We start from the raw sequence: 22658 nt of genomic DNA, 5'->3' as shown, positions 1-22658 counted from the left end.
TAATTCTCGCAAGTGTGTAAAATCTGCACAAAAGTATTTTAGTTCGCACACAAATGGATTTAATAATAATACATTTATATATATATACTTGTTATGTATATCTTATGGTGTTAGAAAACGAAATGAACAATTAATGAAACAAGATTCAAAAATATTAATCATGTTGTATGTTCTTCACAGTATCGAAGTACTGGCTGACAGAAAGATAGGTATGGGCAATGTAGAATGATTTACTATTCTAGAATACTTAAATCGAATACCGAATTCTATTTTTAGTTATTTAAAATAGTGGGAATTCCTCACCAGCCACCACATTGCCGAATTAAAATTTAAGCAAAGTTGTATATGTATATATACTCTCTTTGTATTTAATTGGAAATGTCCTGAGCATCAGATTTTATTTGTATGATACCATTTGTAAATACCAAACAGGTATTTCTCAGGACGATAAAATTTAAGAATTTTGACAATAATTTTTTTGCCTTGAACTTTTTAAAATTTATTCGATCCCTAAATACTGCTACGCTAAATTAGAACTCGCATTATACACTTTTATCGTCAACTAGTAAGATACAAAAAATAGGTAAAAAACAGCATCAAATTATTGTTAATTTGACAGTGACGAGTGTTCTGAAATGTACCCACTGAGAATAAAGTAGATACAGGACCAGCGTGATGCCACTGCAAACTTTTCGGTCACAGTGGGTACCGCATTTCGAAGAGCTGGTCTAAATTAGTAAATATAACTACTATCAAGTATGAACCAGCGTGTATATTCTGTGCGAGCAAGACTCGTAAAATGAAGTTGTCGTATTCGCGATTTTGTACTTAGTAACATCAAAAGATTCATTTTCTATACCAAAATCTTGATTTTTGTTCTCAACTTCTTATCGGTATATATCTACCACTACAGACTTGGCCACACGATAGAATCGTAGACTTGGATTCCGAAAATATGTAACGTTTTGAAGGGCAAAATAAATGTGACAAAGTGCTTTGTTTTGATATATAACTTTGCATTTTCGGAGACAAGGCCTGTCATAAGAGTATTAAAATTATGCGCCTATAATATTTAACACAAATCATGTTTTTTAACATTTATCGCCTGGATTGTTTCACGAGCACACGCAATGATGATCAAACGTTATAATTCCAGCTGCGTGTGCAGCTGCCAGAATGCAACGTTTTGGCGTAGTTTCGCGGCGATACAATGGATATTTCAATAAAAAAATACACAAACACACTGATTTAAAACAGGCCCTTGCTTTAAAATACGATGTTTTTTTTAGAATTGATAAAATACAAAACCCTACAGACGATGCAAGAACTTTTATTTCGCAAATAAAGGTTATTATTTTTTGTTTATATAACCATTTCCATACTTTATCACCTGTCAACGAGGCCGGTGCTGAAAGGTTTGGAACAACTCGTCTTGCCCTCCTCTTCATGCATCCAGCATGTGACTCCAATGATAATTAACTTGGCGATACATTTTAATACCTCATTTTTACGTTATAACCCTTACTTAAGATTTTGTTAGCTTTACTGATTCTGTAATTAATTTATTTTTATGTTGGTTATGGATTCTAAATGAACCGACATTTGATGAGATTATTTGGTTTAAACAACTTGATTCGTTATTTATTCCATTCGTGATTAATATTTGGCTACGACCGCGAACGCAGCAAAAGACCTGCCTCGCATAGATGAGGCGCAGCGAATGGAATTACTAATCGTTCCAGTAGCAAGATATGCGTTTATCAGTAAATTATCACAGCAGCTGAGTACTGATTTGGGAACACATAACAGTCCAGCAGTTAGTATCAATTGCTAAAAACTGTTTTTAGACGATGTGGTATAATATAATCGTAATTTCATAATCAGTTTTTATTTATTTGTTTTTATCTGTCAAATGTATTGTTATGCTGATTATGGAGTCGAAATAAACGTATACTTATTGGACACGTAGTGGACATAACGATCGTTTCAATATTATGTTGTTGTTGTTCTTGTTGTCCTTGTTGTTGTTCTTGTTCTTTGACACGTTTTTAAAAAGTCGCTTTTCTCTTCGAATACTGGACCAATTGCTTTGAAATTTTCAGTGGTTGAAGATAAAATTTTTCTCCAGAAGGCTATTACTTTTTTTTTCGCTATGACGTCATCAAAATTATTGCCATTGGGTGGCGCTACGTGTCCATATATTTGAGCATAGCTCTCTTGTTAAAATGGACGAACTAAATCATCGCGCTGTTCGAGGACCATCGTGGCATAGTATGATCTCTCGTGGAGGGTGCGCCACCGCCGGTGATACACATCTTCTCAGTCGCGCTACCGATTCCGCCATCACACTTGGATCTAGCTAGAGATTTTCTAACTCTACTGTAAACACAAATTTTACACAAAACGTCTCCATAAACTGAAAACAAAAATTAGATCTTGTATGACTGATCATGCGAATATCTTGTAACTCTTGTAAAGATCGCAAACAAGTAACCGGTTGTCTATTCACATAGGTTGGAGGACTGAGGAGTAGTCATCTTTGCAGCTATTCTCTCCCGTAAAAAATCAAAAACCATCTCAATTTGTTTTACCAATATTTAAACCAGCAATGGATGATACCCTTGCTGTAACAATGAACACCAAACAAAATGAAATAGTAGAATATATTACAACACTACAAAGCTAGCAGAACTTCAACAATGAATGCTTTACTTTTATACTATGCTATCTATGCTTTTCTTAAATCTAATCGGATTGTATTCATAATTTTACAGGGCTGACAAGTAAGATTTACATGAGTGAATAAGCAAGCTAGCACATTTAGGTAAACTTTATAATTTATGTCCAGTGAGATTGTGATATTTTTGTACCAATAATGGAGGTTTACAGGCCAGATATTAGAAGTACCAAACCAACAATAATAAAAAAAAATATTCAACTAATCACTCGGCTTGATGGTTCGGTTCAAATTCGTCCTCAGCATTAGGAGATTTCGATACAACAAGTTCTTGAAGACGATTGATGGTGTGTTCTAAAGTGTGCTCACCATGAACTTTGTTATCTCTAGTACCGGTACGTATATTGACAGTTTTGTTTGTCATTTCCTTTTCCCCAACAACCAAGATGAAATTGTATTGTTCAAGTTGAGCATTTCTAATCTTTTTGTTTAGCGTTAAACCAGGATCCATTTCCATATCTGCCTGAAAACCACTTTTGTGCAATTCATTTCTCACACTAACTGCATATTCATCAAATTTAGAAGAGACTGCCAGGACCATGACTTGTCTGGGCGACAGCCAAAGTGGCCACTTCCCTCCATAATTTTCTGTCAGAATAGCAATCATACGCTCCACCGAACCCAATATTGCCCTGTGGATTATCACAGGATGCGTTTTCTCAGCACCTTCTCCCGTGACATATGTCAGATTGAATCTTTGAGGTAGCTGGAAGTCGAGTTGAATCGTGGCACACTGGTGTGGTCTGCGCAAAGCATCCATAATCTGAATATCAATTTTTGGTCCGTAGAAAGCGCCATCAGCTGGGTTGAGTTTCCATGGATATCCGGATTCATTCAAACTTTCTTCCAATTGTTTCTCAGCAAAATTCCACATTTCAATCTCACCAAGATATTTTTCTGGTCTGGTTGATAAAAACAACTTGAAAGTGAAGCCAAATGAATCATATACAGCTTTTAAAAAATCCAGGCTACTTTTGATCTCATCTTTAATCTGGTCATGGCGAGCAAATATGTGGGCATCATCCTGTTGAAACCGTCGGACTCGAGTTAAGCCAGTAAGTGCTCCAGACAATTCGTTACGATGCAATACACCAAAGTCTGCATATCTCATTGGTAATTCTCTCCAAGATCGGTTGCGATGAGAAAACATCAAGCAATGTCCTGGACAATTCATTGGTTTAAGCGCAAAAGTTTCTTTCTCTACATCAAAACTGAACATGTTGTCTTGATAATGCTGCCAATGTCCGGAGGTTAACCACAATTTAGAATTGTATATGTTTGGAGAAACAACTTCAGTGAATCCTCTTTTTCTATACTCACTCTTGATAAAATCAATAAGAGTGTTATAGATATGTGCTCCACGAGGAAGAAAGAAACATGATCCTGGACTCAATTCATGAAAGAAAAATAGTTCTTGTTCCCTGCCAATCTTTCTGTGATCCCTCTGTTTTGCTTCTTCTTGAAACTTTTGCCACTCTTTCATCTCCTTCTTGTCAGGAAAACTAATACCATAAATTCTCTGCAAAGACTCTGCATCAGCTTTTCCTTCCCAATATGATGCGGAATTTTTGTAAAGCTGGAATGCTTTGATTTTTCCAGTATGTCTGACATGAGGACCTCGACAAAGATCAATTAAAGGACCACATCTGTATACTGTAGTAGTTGGCGTATTAACTTTCTCATTCAGAATACGCAATTTGAAAGGATTGTATTTGAACATCTCCAGCAAATGCTCTTTTTTAACCTCCAATCTTTCAAATTCTTGTTTTTCTTTTAATACAGAACGCATAACATTTTCAAGTGCTGGAAAGTCATCTTTATCAGAAACTTGTCGATCCTCCAGATACATATCATAGTAAAAACCTTGTTCAATTGGAGGTCCATAGCACAAGCAACCTCCTAAAACACGCTCCATTGCTTCACCCATAACATGAGCTGTAGAATGCCAATAAACAGCTTTAGCATCATCATCGTCAAATTTTAAAAGCTCAAGGGATGAATCTTTTTCAAATTGCCTGTCAAGATCCCATACTTCTCCATTAACTTTTGCTACAATACAAGAATCTGCAAGGCCTTGACTTATGCCTTGTGCTACAATATAAGGTGTAGTGATCCATGACCTTCCTTCTACCACTTTTCCATCCGGTAGCGTGACTTTAATTTCTGCTGACAGTTTTTCTTGTTTTTCTTTCAATTCTTGATCAGATTCCTCTTTGAGCTTTGAGTATAATTTCATTCTTTCATTGATGTACTCTGGCCATGGATCAAGTTCCTTACTAATGTTGGTGTTTGACTTTTGCTTTCCCTTTTTCTGTGGCTTGGTCTGCACAGCATCTCCAGAAATTGGCACATTCTCTTTTTCATTAGACATCTTGTTAATAATTTCTGAAGAAGATATAGGAGTGCTGAAAAAACAAATGTAAGAAAATTAGTCCTTGGATGCCATCAAAATTCCTCATCTAGTTATTGGATAGCTAAGAATTAGATTATGAAACACTGGAATGGGAACGCAAACGAAGCAATAGTGTATATAACGATTTAATATATCTGTATAATATTCCATTAGAATATTGCATAGCCTATTGGGATTCCCAAATTTACATCCAAGTCTGAGAATTGATATTATGATATGTATATCGTATTTATTCTGTTTTATCTTATATATATTTATAGTTTATACAATTCCTCCACTGTTTAATTGTTCGCAATTCCACCACTCCTGGTATCAAGTGCAGTTTTAAGTATTCTGTGGCATCTGCCGCAAAACCATGGCAGTATTTCCATACCATGGCCGCTACAGCCAAACTCATGGCAACTGACTTTTTAGCTGCCACAAACCAATGTCGAGCTGCCGTTTCCGCGGCAGCAAATTGAAAACCAATGGCAGGTAAAATTTGCTGCCGTAACCGCGGCAGGTGGGCCGTAAAGACAGGGTTGTCTATTATGGTGACAAATATTGGGTAAGTTGGAACGTTTTTCTTATGGATACAGTTTTGATTGATTTGGGGTTAGGGTTAGGGTTTAAGTAGATATAATTCCACATGATCAATTGAAAACTGGTACATTAATTTGTGAATATACCGTTAATACTGATTACTGAATAGCGCTATAAAACCATGGCAAAAGCTGCCGCGGTTCGTTCGTGGCAGGAGCTGCCATGAAGTGGTAAGAACTGCGCCTCCCTGGTATGATCCCCAGTAATATTGTAATCAATAGCTTAAGACTCAATTAGGCAGTATCCCATCCTGTTTTTTACATTTATATTCCATGTCACAAGGAGACATTGTCCATGTTATAGTATGTCTCATGTTATAGTTTTGAAAACTTTTTTTTTTTTTGTGTATTTGCAGATTTGTCATGAGTAGAAACTTTTTTTTATCTTACCATGGCAGAGTTCAAAACGAACTATCTCATTTTATTTTTAAAGACCTAACTACCAATCTTTTGTAAATCGAAACCGAAGAACACATGTTCACTTTTGAACATAGTTTTGACAAGTCAATCATCGCCTCTTGTCCACTTTCCAGCTCGAATGCATGGGCATTAAAAAAACTGAAAACAACCATTGACAGTACGGCAAAGTTATCAGATTCCAAGAATAGCCTTCACATTGAAAGACATCAATTATAACAGTGAGTGCAAACCCCTCCTGCCCTCCTTCAAGAGTCAGTCTGAGTCTCCATATTGACAAATCGGCACTGCGCAATAAATTAAAAAAAGGTCAATCTAAAAAACGACACCATTCAGCCATTGGATTCCTCACAAAAAGATGATATGATTTCCAGGAAGAAGAAAAATTTACCTTGGCATTCAGGGTATTTAGCAAAAAAAAACAGTTTTGATTATGCGACGGCTGTCACACGTCACAATTAATTTAAATTATTATCGAGACAAGCATGACGCATCGAGTCAGTTCCCCTTTTTCAGAGATAAATAGAGTGTTTGTTTTATTGAAACAAATGTCAGGACATCTTGGATTGGAGAACTGTAACCTCCTAATTGGTATGTTACGTTATATCATCGTGTGAGATATGATGAAGATGTCAAACTGAACGATGATCTCCGGATCTGTCTATTTGAACTTGAGAAAAGAAAACCTACCTGAATTTTAGGCTGAAATGAAGTTTGCGACCACAAAACTTATTTATGGAATTAATAATAAAGCTGCTATATCTAAGCATATCATCTATAAATAACAAAGTAGATTAACAACAAGCAAATAATATTATTTCAATGCGGAATAAACACATGGCTTTGTACAACAGTATAGACGCAATTCCTACCATAGATTTAGATTACGATCCAACCATAATACGTACGTACTTATTCAGTAAATTATGATGCAACACGTGTCTACGCCCGTTTCGCTCTATCGCGCATACTATCAAATCATTCGGCACGATAAGTTGAATCGTGAATATATATATACTTGAATGCACAACCAAGCTTGGGGAGAAATTTGTTGCAGTCGACAAACGAGCAATTATTTCACCATTACCCGAGAGAGAGTTTATTTGTTTTGTCTCCAGAAAACATATACACAACAAATACATAATTAATAAAAAGCAAAACAGTTCTCGGTACAGACTGGGTGACAACCAAAGTGACTATAAACCTAGGATAAACCACAGAGGATAACTTTGGTCGTAAGGTGTATATAACTAAGTACTAAACCACGATTAAAGTAATTTCAAGTACATTAAGACTCTTGCATGTAGTGAATAAACACACTGATATATACATGCTTATAATTTATAACTGTTAAATTTGATAATTTGCACCCAGAATTAGCTATATAGAATATAGGTTTATAGTCACTATGATGGCAACGATACGACGGTACGGTCATCGGAGTCAGTTACCTTACCACCCAATATTAATATCAATAAGCATGAATAAAAATGCTTCAGATAGTTACATATACACAACAATAGGGCATAGGCAATTACATATATGTGTTTAAAGCTATATAAAATGTCGGACAAGTTACACACTTGATCAAGTGTAGTATTGGTCAGATTTGACATAAATATGTAGTTTTGAGAAAACGGAGCATCAAGTGTGTGGAATCGGGTATTTCAAGTTGAATAATACACAGTAACATTTTGTGTAAATGGTGAAAGACTTAAGGCAGCATATATATAAATACAATAAACTAATGAAATCACTACAAAGTAGCAAAATAAATTTGAGCAGCAGTGTATAAGCTACCAAAAAATGCAAAATCTCAGAATTGAGCTTAAGCTCTAGCCTTCCCGGATTACAATTTTGGTGGTAATTTCATTTTCGGACATAAAGTGGACATACAGATTATCATTTGAACACGAAATAGAGAGAGAGAGATTGATTTGTCAACCGGAAAACAAACTATGGTATACAAAACAAGAGAGCTATGCTCAAATATATGGACACGTAGCGCCACCCAATGGCAATAATTTTAATGACGTCATAGCGAAAAAAAAAAGTAATAGCCTTCTGGAGAAAAATTTTATCTTCAACCACTGAAAATTTCAAAGCAATTGGTCCAGTATTCGAAGAGAAAAGCGACTTTTTAAAAACGTGTCAAAGAACAAGAACAACAACAACAACATAATATTGAAAGGATCGTTATGTCCACTTCGTGTCCAATAATATATACAATATACAAAAAGTTAAATCGGTGATCGATTTAATATTACGTTGTTAGTACCCTTTTTCTTGTTCTTACCGTATGAAAAAAATCGCTCTTCTCATTACTTATAAGACCAATTGCTTTGAAATCTTTAGTGGTTAAAGATTGCATTTTTCGCTAGAAGGCTATTACTTCTATTTATTACAAAATGCCGGTGGGCTCTATGGGATTCGTTTTTTGTGTGCCATGACGTATTCAAAAATTGCGCACCTTGAGGGGTTTAGCGTCAGTCATTGTGGTTCCGGTAGTGCACTGTGCCACACCAAATTCCCGTACTTCTTCGTTTTGACTTTCGCGTCCATATAATTGAGCATCGCCCTCTTGTTTATTTCAATACTTCCTGTGGGATTTGTTTTTCTATCTGAAGTTTTGTGTGGTGACGTCAACAAAATTGAAATTTAATTGTAGCGGTTCCCCAGCTGTATTTATGGACATTAGTTAGTCAGATATTGTTTCAGATGCATGGACTTATGGGTGCAATAAGCCCTAACCTGCCAGCGGTTACCTCCAATCCACCATAACTCGTCGAGGAGTCCAGCAATCCCTTTGCCTACAATTATCCCCCATGAGATTCGAATCTGTAAACCAATGCTGAATTGAGTACATGCCCTGCTAGTTTGTGGAATACGCTCGCCACCGCACATCAAATTACCGAGCGTGGGTTTGCAGATTCGAATCCCACGAGGGACAATTGTATGCGAGAGGATTGTTGAACTCCTCACCGCGTAAGGCGGTTCAGGTAAGCGCTGGTGGGTTAGGGTCTCCACCACCAAGTTCATGCATCCGAAAAAATATCTGGCTAATTAATCCTAATCCATACTGGGATGAATATGTAAATTCCATCCTATGTTAACAGATGCTTGCTATAGATCAGGGTTGTGCAAACTGCGGCCCGCGGGCCAAATGCGGCCCGCAGAGACAAATTGTGCGGCCTGCGCAGAAGTGCCAATTTTGAAGGATGTGTCTGCTAAACGAGCTTTTAGTTAAATTAATCTGGAACGTGTGAGCAATTTCAATCACCTTGCGTCGCGAAGCCTAAACCAGTACCCGAGTGCCACTGTTATATCAGTGAAACTAGCCAGCAAGATACTGTTGGAAAATACACAATGTTATAAAAACGTGTTTCTTTCTCACTGAATTCGGTCTGACAGTGAATTTAAACAGCACTTTTCTTTAAAAAATTTTGTGTTCCAACTCTTTTATTTCTGCCAGGACCTCGAAAAATGCCATAAGATTAATAATAAAAAGAAACAATTTTTTGTACATGCATCTTAGTAGAAACTCCATCTACGAAAGGCTCTGGATACGAAAAATCCAACTTACAAAAATTATTTTTGTAAAAATATTGCTTCGATTAACTTGATTTTCTACAAACAAAAGGCCGAAAACCGAAAACAAAAAACGCGTATAGTGACATTTGTTTATTTTGGGTTTGCAGTGCATGAAGCACGGATGTCCAATGAATTTATTATTCGAATATTGTTTTTTGTGTTTGTACGAATACCGAATATGGCGCACATATCCTAGCGCCGCCGTCAACGTTTTGATTTACCGTAATTAAAACATTTTGAAGGCATGACTTGAAGTGCTTATAACACGTCGAGGATCTTTCTGATTGGAAATATTTTACAATCATTATCGTATGTTTCAATTTTGTCGAGTTAGTTTGCGGCCTCGGCAATAAATCTAAAAGCAAATCGTGTTGTAATCAATTGTTTTCATCATTCGAGCATGTGGGTGAATGGGTTCATTTCTTGCAATTCACAGCGTATAAAATAGCTCTTAAATATTATTAAGTATCTAGTGCGAATTTTATCGTTATCCCGACGTTGTTGGTGACAATATCGTTCAGTTTAAGTTGGCGGTTAATGAGCAAATTAATTTATGAGCAAAAATAAAATTATAACAGCCGACATGAAATATTTAAATCAGCGCAGCTTCGAAAAATAAAAAAAGGATTTTCTGTTATTTGCAGATGTGAATTCGGGAATCAGGTTCACTCATTTGATAACGACGATAATCGCGTAATCACATCTGCGTTTTTCTTCATCAACGAATGGTGTCGTGATCACTATAAAAATTGAAGTCCGTGGTAGCTGCCCTGTCACACGCTAATCAACAATCTGCCATTCCATTGGCCCATTTGTTTCCCGCGGGTGGGTACAATGAATATCACTCAGTTTCAGTTGAGAAGACGATGAATACGCGTAACAGTTAAAACTAAAGAAAGAAAAGTGACAAAAAGAAATACATAAAACTGCAAAATAAAAATAGTAAATTCTAATTTTGAACTTCATGCGTGTGTGCTCATTTCCGTAAATTACGTTCTCTCTTACTTAAGACTTCGACTTCAACTTCTAACGCCTTCTCCGACCGCCGTCCTCCCACTCTTCACGTTCTTAGCTTAGTCCAGTCAAATATTATGTCCGTGTTTTGTGGGGGCTCGGAACGGATTATAGCATTTTAGGGTGAAGAGCGTCCGTACTTGCAACAAATTAATTTTGTTCAAATTACGGAAACCCCTTCGCAAGTAGAAAATTCTGCAAGGTACACACGGTAAGAAGAAAGAACAGAGAAATACCGAATGAAAACTACTTTTTCGTATCGGGGGGGGCTTTCGTAGGTAGACTTTCTAGATGCGACCCGCGGCTTCACCAAGTTACTTATACTTGGCCCGCCTGTAAAAAAGGTTGCACACCCCTGCTATAGATTAAAGCGTAGACTATATATAGCCTCAGTGAGAACACGCTCAGCTCACGGACGCCATTTTGAGGAAATTGTTCCATGTCATATTAATAAAACAGAGTAGAGATATGTCGATCTTTCGCCAATTGGGGAATTCGTATCGGTAAAAAATTGATCGATGTATATTTATCCCTCTCATCTCGTCTAAAATGTTTCGAAATAAAATTTAGTAGACGGATATTAAAAACTGTGTATATTGCTTTCACTGCCTCGTGAAACTCTTTATAATTGGTATTTACGGTATGCATAATAAATTTGCATTAAACTAATTCTGCAGCTCATATACATGTTTTGTTTTAGTCACAGAAATTTGTCTCTAATCACTCCAGTTCAATTTACAAATTCGGGAGTCTGGGTCGTCGATAGGCTGGAAAAGGAAGAAGCTTCATATAGTGTTAGCGGTAGCAATACTTTTACATTATCGAAATCCACTACACAAACGGAAAAAAAAAACATAAATTGGAACAATGGTTACTGTTAAAGTAGCATGCTGCTTTAACTTCATTCCATTATTGTCGCCCAGCACCAAATTGTACCGTACTTCATTGTACCATTTTTTTTCAGATAGCCCAATCGATTCATCGGATACACAGCGCAAAAAAACGCGTCACTTAACCCATTCATCACTCAACAGTTCAGTATCGCTTATTGTCAAACCCATATTCTCACTTGGCATATGAACTTTTTTTATAAGAGGGGCTACAAAACGAGACTGAAATTCTTTATTTATATCAAATCAACAGATGGTAACAAAAGTGCCACTGAAGTGCCATGAACTATAAAGACTACAGAAATGGAATATTGTGAGGAATCCAGACAACACTTGATGTATCAGGTAAAACGACTCATCATCTAGTCTAGACCAGATATGAAGTGAGGTCACACAGACACACAGTCTTAAACAGAGTAAAATGACTTCCAGATTTTACCAGGTGTAGTACGCACTAGATGATGATTAGTCTGGTAGAGAATGCTCCTAGAAAAATTGGGTTTCACAGCTCATCAAGCAGATCTTCTACATCTTCATCTTGCTCATTATCCCCACTTTTGATTCCTTCCTCACCTTCTGCATTCAGTGTCAGGAACTCTGCAACTTCATCGGAAGACACACCTTCTCCTTCTAAAAATGAAAAATGAATTTAGGTTGTCATTTTTAAAAAAACATGGTAGATTTATTATTTTAATTGCTTAGAGTGAAAAAAAAGTTTACAAATCTGTAAAATTGAAAATACAGAAAATATGCCACTTACTTAGTATTGAGGACATTCGCCCAATTTTCAGCAATATTATGTTTCCGTCGCTAAACACTATTAACTGTTTCAGAATACACATTATGAAGGTTGTTAAAGTGGGCTTGTACCAGACCTGGACAACATGCATGTGGCCCACGAAAGCTCTTTATGCGACCCACAGGGCGATTTAAAAAAATTACTTTTCCATACAAAAATATAAGCGATCAGTGATAAAGAAAAATTATAAGTTCTAGAATAATTGATCTAAAGAAACTTTTAAAATAATATTCACGTAACAACAAAGTTAACCATATTCATATAACTCATCTAAATACTTTCGCACCCGACGTATGATTATGGCAAGATGGTTCTTTCTAAGATACCGTAATCATCAAATGTACGGAAGCACATGCAATAGTAACGTTTGGTTCCACCATTCCTCAACAAAACCACAATGAGGAAGGAAATGATTGAAAGCAGATGAATAAATAAAACAAACAAAAGGGAAAAGATGCAATAATCTCATTAAAGGCTGGTTGTGTCAAATTATCTTGTGTTACATCGTTCATATGCTATATTACGAAAATATAACATGATATAAGTTGAATAGTAATAATGATAACTTGCGTTGCGGCTCATGAACAAATATTTTTGTAAGTTGCTGCCCTTTCGTTCATTTGAGTTGTACAGGCCTGGATTATACTCACCAATTAGTGTCAACTGTAATTCTGTCATTTCTTTCCAATATTGCATTTTAATTTTATCAGCAATCAACATAGGTTTTAGACGTTTCAAGAATGTATTGTACAGATGAGCGACATTTTTCTAAAAGAAAAGACGAATGTTATTTGTGACAAAGATCAACAAATTCTGATTTAGTGACTAGTCTACTCCGCAAAGGAAGCATTCAAAACAGTTGAGAAAAAAACTCACAGATATTGCTTGTTCTTTCATTGCAGTTAGACAAGTAAATACTTTTCTGTTGCAGCCAGCAGTGAAGGTATCAAGTATAAATTCCATAACACGCTGTTGAAGTTGTTCAAATACTGCATGTGAAAAGTATTTTGAATTTTTTATCTATAACTGATGTATTTCAAATACATCAAGGGGGTGCATGCTCTAAAAATTTAAGCAGTTGATATATACATGTGATACGATGATTTAGGTGTAAAACGTTGGTGAACCATATTAAGCAGCAGGGACATTCTTGAACATTGCACCTGTGATACCTGGTTAACTAGTTCCCATACTCGACATAGACTGGTAGCCAGACAATGGGCAGTGGCTCGTCAGATATTGAACAGTCCTATTCAACCTAACTAATTGACGGCATACATGCAATGAAAAATTTTAAAACAATGAGAAGCCAGGTGCATATATATAGTTGATGGGAAATTCTACCAAGACTACGTACTTTGCTGAATATCTGCATCATTCTCGGCATTTTTCAACAGTGTGATAAAATCTTGATCTGGAGATATAGATCCAACTGAAGAGACAGTGGCTGTGCTTGTTATTTGTGCAATTGATGTAATTCCAGAACTAGATGCATCACCACTTGCCAGTTTATGGGATGCGGTTTCCTCATCGTCCAAAGACCTGTATTGAGCATTGAAAAAAATTTGAGTTCTACCAGATGTTAAAGGGTAATTTCGGTAGCTAATCATAAGGTGACTGAACATGCATTTGTACTATAGTTCGGCAGTTGGTGCAGCATGCTAAGAATGGTGAATTACGCTTGCAATTGCACCACACCCTGTGTGAATTTGCAGGTTCGAATTCTGTGTTGGATAATTATGGAATGGATTGCTGGACTCCTAACCGCTGGTCGGAATTAACGATCAAGTCCAGCATCTGGTACAAATAAATGACTAACACTTTTAAACTGTCTTATCATTTACCTGTGATAAATATAAAAATATTATGCTAATTGAGTAAATTTATTGTAATTTAGTTATGAATCAAAATATACATATCCATTGTAAAAATGTTAGTTAGTTTCCAAATACACAAATAAATAGCAACGTACACAGCAGCCCATGTTTCTGCTCCTGATTTCTTTTTTGGTTTGACTTCTTCTTTCACAAGCTCAAAATATTTCTTAACTTCAGCTGTAGAAAGTCTACTTCTTTCCAATATTTGTTGATCTGGATCCAGTATACTTTTGATTCTATCATCTGTAGGAGGCAGTGAACTCTTTGGATTGACTGCTCTGTGGTTCAAACTTTGATACACTCTCTGAAAATACGGGTTCAACATCTCTCGGGGGCGATACAACTCTTTTTCTCTGTTAAAATTAAGCAAGTATATGGTTTTTCTTATGACTACTAGGAGTCAATATACAATTTTACAAGTATTCCAAGATTAACAATTAAAACGGAATAATTCAGTGCTAATCTTAATTTGTACTCCTTTCAATAGAAATCTCACCCTTTGCACAAATCCATAGTATCTATCAAACTATCAATGGCAGAAAGTTGATTTTGACTTGGAGCCACATTCTTTTTTGATTCAAGACTTGGGAAATCTAAAGTCCTGAAATGAAAATGTATTATTAGAGAATGCAAAAAAAATTTGGTCACAACACAACTTACTACATATATCTATTAGGCAAACAGTATTCAACAGCGAATTATACTGTCCAACTACAGTCAATTGCACATAAATAGAGGATCCAATGTTGCCTATACGATGCAGATGTACAAATGAAAAGGCGGCGCTCCCAAAGTATGTGCACCAAGATGGCGCACAACCTGAACCCTAACCTGGTACACATACTATGTTCAGGTTGTGCGCCATCTTGGTGCACATACTTCTGGAGGTCCGAAAAGGCATTATTTCTTATACGAATAAAAATTACATTCAATGGTTCTCGACTAAAATGAGTTATTATTGCCAATCAAGAATCGTAATAATGGCAGAAAATATTTATGGAATCATGTTATTAGATAACTAATTAATTGGCTAGTACCTTAAATCTTCAGCATATGGAAGAGCTATCATCACAAGATAACGATATTCTTCTTTTATTCTTGGCATAAGTGCCATGAGTTTGGGATTCGTGCCTTTGCGATAAACATATCGTGCGACGGCACAAACATTTTGATTCTGCATTGCAGTCACAAGTGCGGATAACGCAGTTTCAGCAGCCTATTGGGTTGTGAAGAATATATTGAAGGCAAAAATATATAACAATGGGTATAATTTGATAGAATCAAAAATGACAAATCTTATATTACAAGATTCTGTAAATTTCAGCAAATATTGCAATTTCTAGTCACCCAAACATTGTTTTTCATAACATTATTTTATTGATATTGAAATTCCTTAATAGATACATTCCTTATTCATTATGTTTGATTTTTGAACACTAGTTCACAGAATACATACATTATCATCTTTTTCTGAAACAATATGATGAGATTGGTCATCCATCAAATCTTGTACACGAATGTTTGATGAATCTGTGAAGCCCAGGATAGACAAACATTTTCCTTCCGTTTTATATTTCATTTGCTCTTCATCAACTTTACTGAATGGAATTATATCCTTGCCATACTTGTAACCTGTAGATATCATTGTTTAAACAATTTTAATGTAACAACTAACAAGGTTGAACTGCCTATATAATACTTTATGATGTGTCATGTTGTAAATCCTTTTAGAATTTCGGCAACCTCCTCGAATTTCAGGCCTGCATTGTGTATTGTTTTTTTTTGCTTCATAGCAGAATACAAAATAAATATCCCATTTATAACATGACTGAAAAGATAACAACAATTTTCAAACCTTTGCTTATATTTTCCTCATCTACTTCTGTTTGACCATCACTTCTCAATACAAAATATCTTTGCTTCATAATATCATCAGATTTTTGAGTTTTTGCATAACATCTAAATAATTTGTTAACAAGATACTTAGTACAGGTTAACAGAGTACAAACTTGTCCAAAATTTACAGGTTTTGTAACGTTTAGTTCTAGCAATAGCTTGAAAAAGAGAAAGACTGAACTTTACAACCCCACTGTCAAACACCTGGTTTTATTTTCCTTCATTATGGGAAGATTGTACACAATTTTACTACGACAAAAAGATCAAACTCAAGTGCCACCCATACTCCTCCAAGTGCCCCTCCTAATTCTACCCCTTGCTATTCTCAGTATAGATTTTTGGAGGCAATAAAATTTTTTTTTTTTTAAAACGCATAGAATGCAACTGCTTAATCATTCATTACATTTCTGTTCAGTGTTCAGTCCAACTTTTCAGAATATAAAAGCTGAAAAACTAGTTTTTATTTTAAGCAAACTTAAAAATAATAGTTACGTAGTCCTCACATAATCGATATTTCTCACAAAATGCACAGATCACAATTAAATATGATATTTACTTGATCCATGATTTTTTCAATGTGGCTGCTTTTGTTTTGACGTGAGCAGCACATGGTATGGTCAAGTCATTCCCGAGCGTCAGATGACATTTCCAAGCTACAGATCGAACTGACTTCTTTTCAAATCCTGTGAGAGCTAAAACAGCTTGACTAGAGGAAAAAACAATTGAAAATGTGTTACATTTAATTTCAAAATCAATTTTTCAGTTTTAATTCCAATAGCGATGAAATTTTTTAAAATCTATTTCTGGTGTGAACTAAATAGATTAATTATAACATGAATTGAAACGAGTAAGAAAGGAATGTTTTATTATGTTGCCCATTTTCTTTACTGTTGTCCTACTATCTTATAAGATAAAAAATACTCACTCATATGAATAAGCACATCCATCAACTCCTTGCTCAAGCATACTATTAATCAATCTTTCTCCTGCTCTTTGTTGAGGAGTTTTTGGTTTTTCAGATAATTTCTCTAATTTGGGTTTTTTAACACTTGGTCCCTCCCCATCTGAACCACTGTCATGTTCCTCACCATCTGATGAAACTGATTCCTCAAACTGAGGAGCACTGAAAAATATTGTTTATAAATTTACAACAAAGCATGAATAGAATATGCTATCACAATGGCTAGTCTTTGCCTCATGCGTGAGACCAAAGGATAGACTGTTATAGTTACAAAAACATTACTCTATTGAAAAGTATTCTGGTACCTTGAAGAAACCTTATCTTTCACTAAATTTGGTCCAATACACCAGTAAACTTTAAGATGCACAGACATTGGATGCTTTTATCAGTAGCTATATTAATATCATGCGATGACTGGGTGTCTGCCAATCAGTCCATGTGCACTAGCAGGTATTACCTTATTATTAGCTCATTTTTAGAGAAAATAATTACTATAAAAGAAAATATAACTTACATTATATTCAACTGAACTTCTTCATTTTCACAGCAAAATCCTCCAATAATTCCTTCTAAGTTATCATCACTGAACTGATGATCGAAGTTTGTGAAAAGAATTAGTCGACGATATTCAATGTTCTTGCCTCTAAAATATTGTGGTGAAAGAAAAGACATATATCAAACTATCAAATATAAACATACACTGTATTATAGTTTTAGAGACAGAAACTTATGGCTATACATCCTCAAATTCGTTTGATATTTGTGCAAATGTAATCACCCACTAAAGCACTGGAAAAACCAGGCTTTGCTTTGTGAGAATGTAAGCAAAACAAACTTTTATGAGGATGTAAGTTTTGAAAAGCCCTTTAACGCGATGGTATATTGAGTCAGATACCAACTTTAACAGATAATAAAATCCACGCAAATTGCAACAATGATTTAATGACAATTTAAAATGAGTTTCAAGTACAAATACTTACTTGGTTTGTTCGTGTAATATGTCAAGACCGACTGTAAGAGCATCCAGAACTGCCGTAAAAATTCACTAAGGAAGATAGATAGGATTTTCATATTTATCCCAAGGGAGAGGAAAGTTGATAAGACGGCCTAATTATATGGCAAATCACGGCCTCTTGTCCAGCATAGAAAGAGTACATATCACTATAACACTGTCATTTATTATACTGTACCAACTCTAATTTATTAACTATACAAGCATTGACATCACTAAATGGCAACATGACTGAATTGTATAATGTTAGTGAAATTCAGCAATCTTTTGCAATTTTTTAGAAAAGGATACAGTCAGTTTCTTTAGGACCAGGATGGATTTTAGAGATGTCTTCAAGCAAATCAAATCCAGAAATACCTAGTGGACGAGAAACAGTTATATTTTGATAACCTCCATCATCATCAGCTAAATTGTTTAGTGTGTCTTCTGTCCCAAATAAGACCAGAGCAACTTCATCTTTAGACTCGGAAAATATCTTGGAAAAAATAAAATTGTGCAATGTTATGTTTTCTTTGTTCCATGATCTATAACTTACCGAATATCATATTATATATTGGAATAATAATGATGAAAAATTGTTTGAAGTAGCATTCTAAGTTAACATCATAAAATGCAACATTAGCGCCAAATTTGAAACACTCTCATAATGCAATCAGACATTTTTAACCTTGGCTATATATTACAAATTACTGACACAATACAAAAATAATTAAACATAAGTACTAAAAGTTTTATTTATAATTATAAAAACTCTATTCTTCTAAAAATCAGCAATGGTGAGATGAATATGAATTTTCCACTATAAATGCATGATTGGTAAAATTGGCATTCAAAATTGCTAATCAGACAAAGAGATAATGATGTTGTAATACAGGGTGCCTGCATAAAAACATTGTCCTACTTTTCTTTGCAACATCATAGAAATGATTTTGATAGATGATTCTAATGGTGTATCTGAACCTGGAGGAGCTTGTGTCATCCCTGGTCCAACATCGAGACATAGCACAATTGCATCCTGACAGAAAAAAAAAGAGTTTAACAAATATAGTAAGCAAGGTAACTATACTACTCATTTTTTATTTGTTAGATCAAAGATAAAAAGAAATCTGTACTTGTACTGTACTGTACTAATGATGTGTACTGCACTGCCTATGTTTAAAACTTTCCCATTATTCCAGTGCAACTGAATTTTTGATATAATACATGCCAACACGTAGTTCTTTGCAACAATGTGAGCAGTTAACATATAATAAAATGCAGGGCCTAGAGTTGGACAGTTTACTCAAACCTTTAGTCAGAATAGGGTTATACACTCACTTAGCATTCACTCAAAAGCATTATATTGTACTACTCACTTTAGGTGTTCTAGCCATTTTGTTGACGAAGTGAAATTTGCAGTGACTTTTGATCATGAAATTATCATACTATTATAATAATGAATGTCTATTTTGCAGTTGATACATGCACTATAAAATGAAATAATTTGTATAATTGAAATGATTGTTCTCTAACATGAGATTTAATTAACAAGCTGAAGCAAATTGTATAGAATTAATTATTGAAAAAATGGTATATTGAACAAGGCACACTGATATAATCTCAGTTATTTAAAATAAAAGAATGATCAGAAAATATGATTATTCTTGAAAAATACATAGTCTTCAACAAAGCTTTGGTAATAGGAATAATGAATATGCTTTCTTATGTCTAATTATCTAGATGAGTTGCACAATTGTTAAAATTTTAAATAGGCAGAAAACCACCGTAAGAATACAGTTCCAGTTTGGCAACCAAGCAAGCATTTGGAATCAAGATATTTTTTCAAGCATTGAATCAAGATTGTGTATTTATCAATCCCGAAGCATTTTAGGATAAGACACTTGAGCAAAAATGTTGAATCAGCAGCTGCTGTACTTTGATGCACTACCAAGTTAAATCCTGAGCCTAATACCCTTGATTCAACCTTAAATCATAATTTTGAAGCCCAGAAACAAGTTAATGAACTTCAAGGTCCAATATTTAACAGATGATTTAAAGTGACGGAATCAAAGGTATACCCCAGGGTGGTCCAAACCCAGGCCCGCGGTCCACATGTGGCCCGCCGCTTCATTATCTGTGGCCCGCGTCACATTCGGAGAGTAATCAAAAAATCGCATTTTGTGTGGTTTAGTCATAATTATTCAGAAAAATCTTTTGACATTTTGTCGTCACTGATGTCACTGAATTAAATAGTGTTATGGCTAGCTGAGGCAACTAGCGAAGTTAAATAGTGTGCTTGTCAGTCTAAATTGTTATCTGGTTTTCTAACTTTTTTGTCGAAATATATGCTAACAATATAGGCATCAGAGAAAACTAAAAATCGAATGCGGCTTCTATTAGCCTAGAATGGCTATGCCTGATAACTATGTGTTTGCACAATAAAAGTGTTTGTTTTGTATTGCACTGTTTACCTATTCTCGGCTTTATTGTGGCCTGCGAACAATGCAAAAATAATTTTGTGGCCCGCGGAGCCGACAATCTTGAACTACCCTGGTATACACCATTGATTGAATAGAAGTGATAATTCAAATTAAAGCTGTTTTCTTCTGCTGCACTAAACTAAGCTTTTAATATTAGAAATAGGATGGTTTTAATTGGTTGGAACCCTCCCTTTTAAATAATCCAAAACTGCTTGAGTTCCTTGTTGCAAAATGGTATGCCTAGGAATTCGAAATACATTTCCTTCCAGCTGAAGATTACGTAGACTTGACATAAGTCCTAGTTCTGGTGGAACTTGTGCAATGCTATTATTCTGCAGCGCGAGAGTTGACAGCTTAGTAAGCTTTTTCAACCCTTCCATGTTTATCTTTTCAATCTTGTTTCCACCAGCGAGAAGATGTTCGAGTGATTCCATGGAGTAAACAGATTCTGGCAACAAGCTGAAACGATTTTGCATTATATTCAGCTCAATTAAACTTTTTAACTTTGTCATTTCCACGGGTAAATCTGTCAGCAAATTAGTGCCGAGGTTCAAGTGTGTTAGAGAAACAAAGTCGCCAATTTCTGAACCAAACACTGATATTTTGTTTAGACTAATATTTAGGGATTTCAAAGAACTTTTGAATTGACAGATCTGAGATGGAAATTGAGACAATCCCATTTTTGACATATTTATGACTTCCAAGGGGATTTCTTCAGAGCCATCAAGTAGCTTCTCGGACCAGACTTTATTACTGATATCCAATGACTTGGTGGAAGTGAGTGTGTGTAGCTTAGAACGTTCGGCCATAGCAGATGACACTGGTAAAGATGACTGCGGTGCCGAGCCATTTTCACTGTCAGCATTAGCATCCTTGTCTACAATACGTGTTCGAAGATACTGAATAATTGCTAATGTTCCTCGATTAATTATATCACGTCGCAAACCTCTCATTGGATTACCATCAACATTCAATGCAGTGATATGTTCCATCAGCCCCATCCTAGGAGGCAGAGTGGAAACATCATTGTTAGCCAAGTCGAGACGTTGTAAGTCCTTCAACGCAACAATATCTTCTTCTATTTTGCTTATCTTATTATCACGCAATTCTACAATAACCAAAGACTCTGGCAATTTGTTGACTTCCAAATGCTTCATATTATTGCTTGCACAATACAACTCTTTAAGACTGGAGCAGTTACTCAGCAAAGGCAAAGAAGTCAGTGAATTATTTCTCAAATATAATTCTTTCAATGAATTCATCTTTCCCCAGTTTTGTGGAAGGTAGCTGAGATTGTTATAATTCAAGTCTAAATATGACAAGTGTGAGAGTTGGCAAATCTCTTCTGGTAAACTTTCTAACTGATTATTTGAAAAATTTAATTTTTGTATATCAGTCATAGATGCCAGATTTCTGGGGATGGCTTGTAGTTTATTATGTGACGCATCCAATACTCGAAGATATGACAGCTGTCCAATGTCATCAGGCAAATGAGAAATTTGATTGTGATGCAACAAAAAAGTACTCAGTCGTTCCAACATAAAAAGCTCAGACGGCAAACTTTCCAATTCATTATGACTAACATCGAGTTTCTCTAACACTTCTAATGAACCAATCACACTTGGCAGTTGACTTAATTTGTTATCATGCAAATCCAAAACAACAAGAGCTGGGAAAACAGAGATTTTTTCGGAGAGAGAGATCAAAGCATTAGAGGCAAGAATCAATTTGGTTAATGGAACCTGATCCCACCACCTTTCTGTGCTTGAGGAACCGAAATCAGCATCACCCTCAATTGGAGGAGAATTCAGGCGCCAAACTTCACTTGGAACTTCCTTATATTCCCTGTTTGATAGATTTAATTGTCCTGTTTTCCTAGCTTGTGGAAACAAACTTTTTGACAGAGATGCATGAGAACCGTTTTCTTTAGAAGCACCCGCCTGCTGACGCAGATGTCGCTGAAAGCGGGACATGGTCTATCAAACTAATAAGTAATATAAATTTTTTATTA

General features: G+C 35.4%; 3 protein-coding genes across 5 annotated transcripts; all 3 read right to left on the bottom strand.

Moving 5' to 3' along the window:
- Positions 1-2577: 2577 nt before the first annotated feature.
- On the bottom strand, positions 2578-6996 carry LOC120326209 (threonine--tRNA ligase 1, cytoplasmic-like). 3 transcript variants are annotated; one of them, XM_078111684.1, is made up of 3 exons: positions 6839-6896; positions 6214-6435; positions 2578-5142 (listed from the first exon to the last, which is right to left on the bottom strand). In XM_078111684.1, the coding sequence occupies exon 3, from the start codon at positions 5106-5108 to the stop codon at positions 2943-2945; it is 2166 nt and encodes a 721-aa protein (XP_077967810.1). In that variant the 5' UTR covers positions 5109-5142; positions 6214-6435; positions 6839-6896; the 3' UTR covers positions 2578-2942. The 3 variants fall into 3 exon arrangements, with proteins under 3 accessions (XP_077967810.1, XP_039248388.2, XP_077967809.1); XM_039392454.2 differs by lacking the exon at positions 6214-6435 and having other exon boundaries at positions 6839-6996; XM_078111683.1 differs by lacking the exons at positions 6214-6435; positions 6839-6896 and adding an exon at positions 5994-6016.
- Positions 6997-11853: 4857 nt separating this feature from the next.
- Positions 11854-19732, bottom strand: LOC120325708 (X-ray repair cross-complementing protein 5-like). The gene is made up of 16 exons (XM_039391817.2): positions 19544-19732; positions 19090-19203; positions 18480-18663; positions 18157-18205; positions 17691-17819; positions 17141-17338; positions 16772-16921; positions 16175-16278; positions 15776-15951; positions 15357-15535; positions 14816-14920; positions 14415-14672; positions 13800-13984; positions 13319-13431; positions 13093-13210; positions 11854-12273 (listed from the first exon to the last, which is right to left on the bottom strand). Exons 1-16 carry the CDS (start codon positions 19598-19600, stop codon positions 12146-12148), a joined length of 2247 nt encoding a protein of 748 aa, XP_039247751.2. The 5' UTR covers positions 19601-19732; the 3' UTR covers positions 11854-12145.
- On the bottom strand, positions 19655-22633 carry LOC120325709 (leucine-rich repeat-containing protein 40-like). The gene has a single exon (XM_039391818.2). It carries the CDS (start codon positions 22618-22620, stop codon positions 20818-20820), a length of 1803 nt encoding a protein of 600 aa, XP_039247752.2. The 5' UTR covers positions 22621-22633; the 3' UTR covers positions 19655-20817.
- Between the last annotated feature and the right edge of the window lie 25 nt (positions 22634-22658).

The sequence above is a fragment of the Styela clava genome, chromosome 4, assembly GCF_964204865.1.
Source record: "Styela clava chromosome 4, kaStyClav1.hap1.2, whole genome shotgun sequence".
NCBI lineage: Eukaryota > Metazoa > Chordata > Ascidiacea > Stolidobranchia > Styelidae > Styela > Styela clava.
Note: the sequence above shows the minus strand (reverse complement) of the source record. Positions and strands in the feature narration are given on the sequence as shown.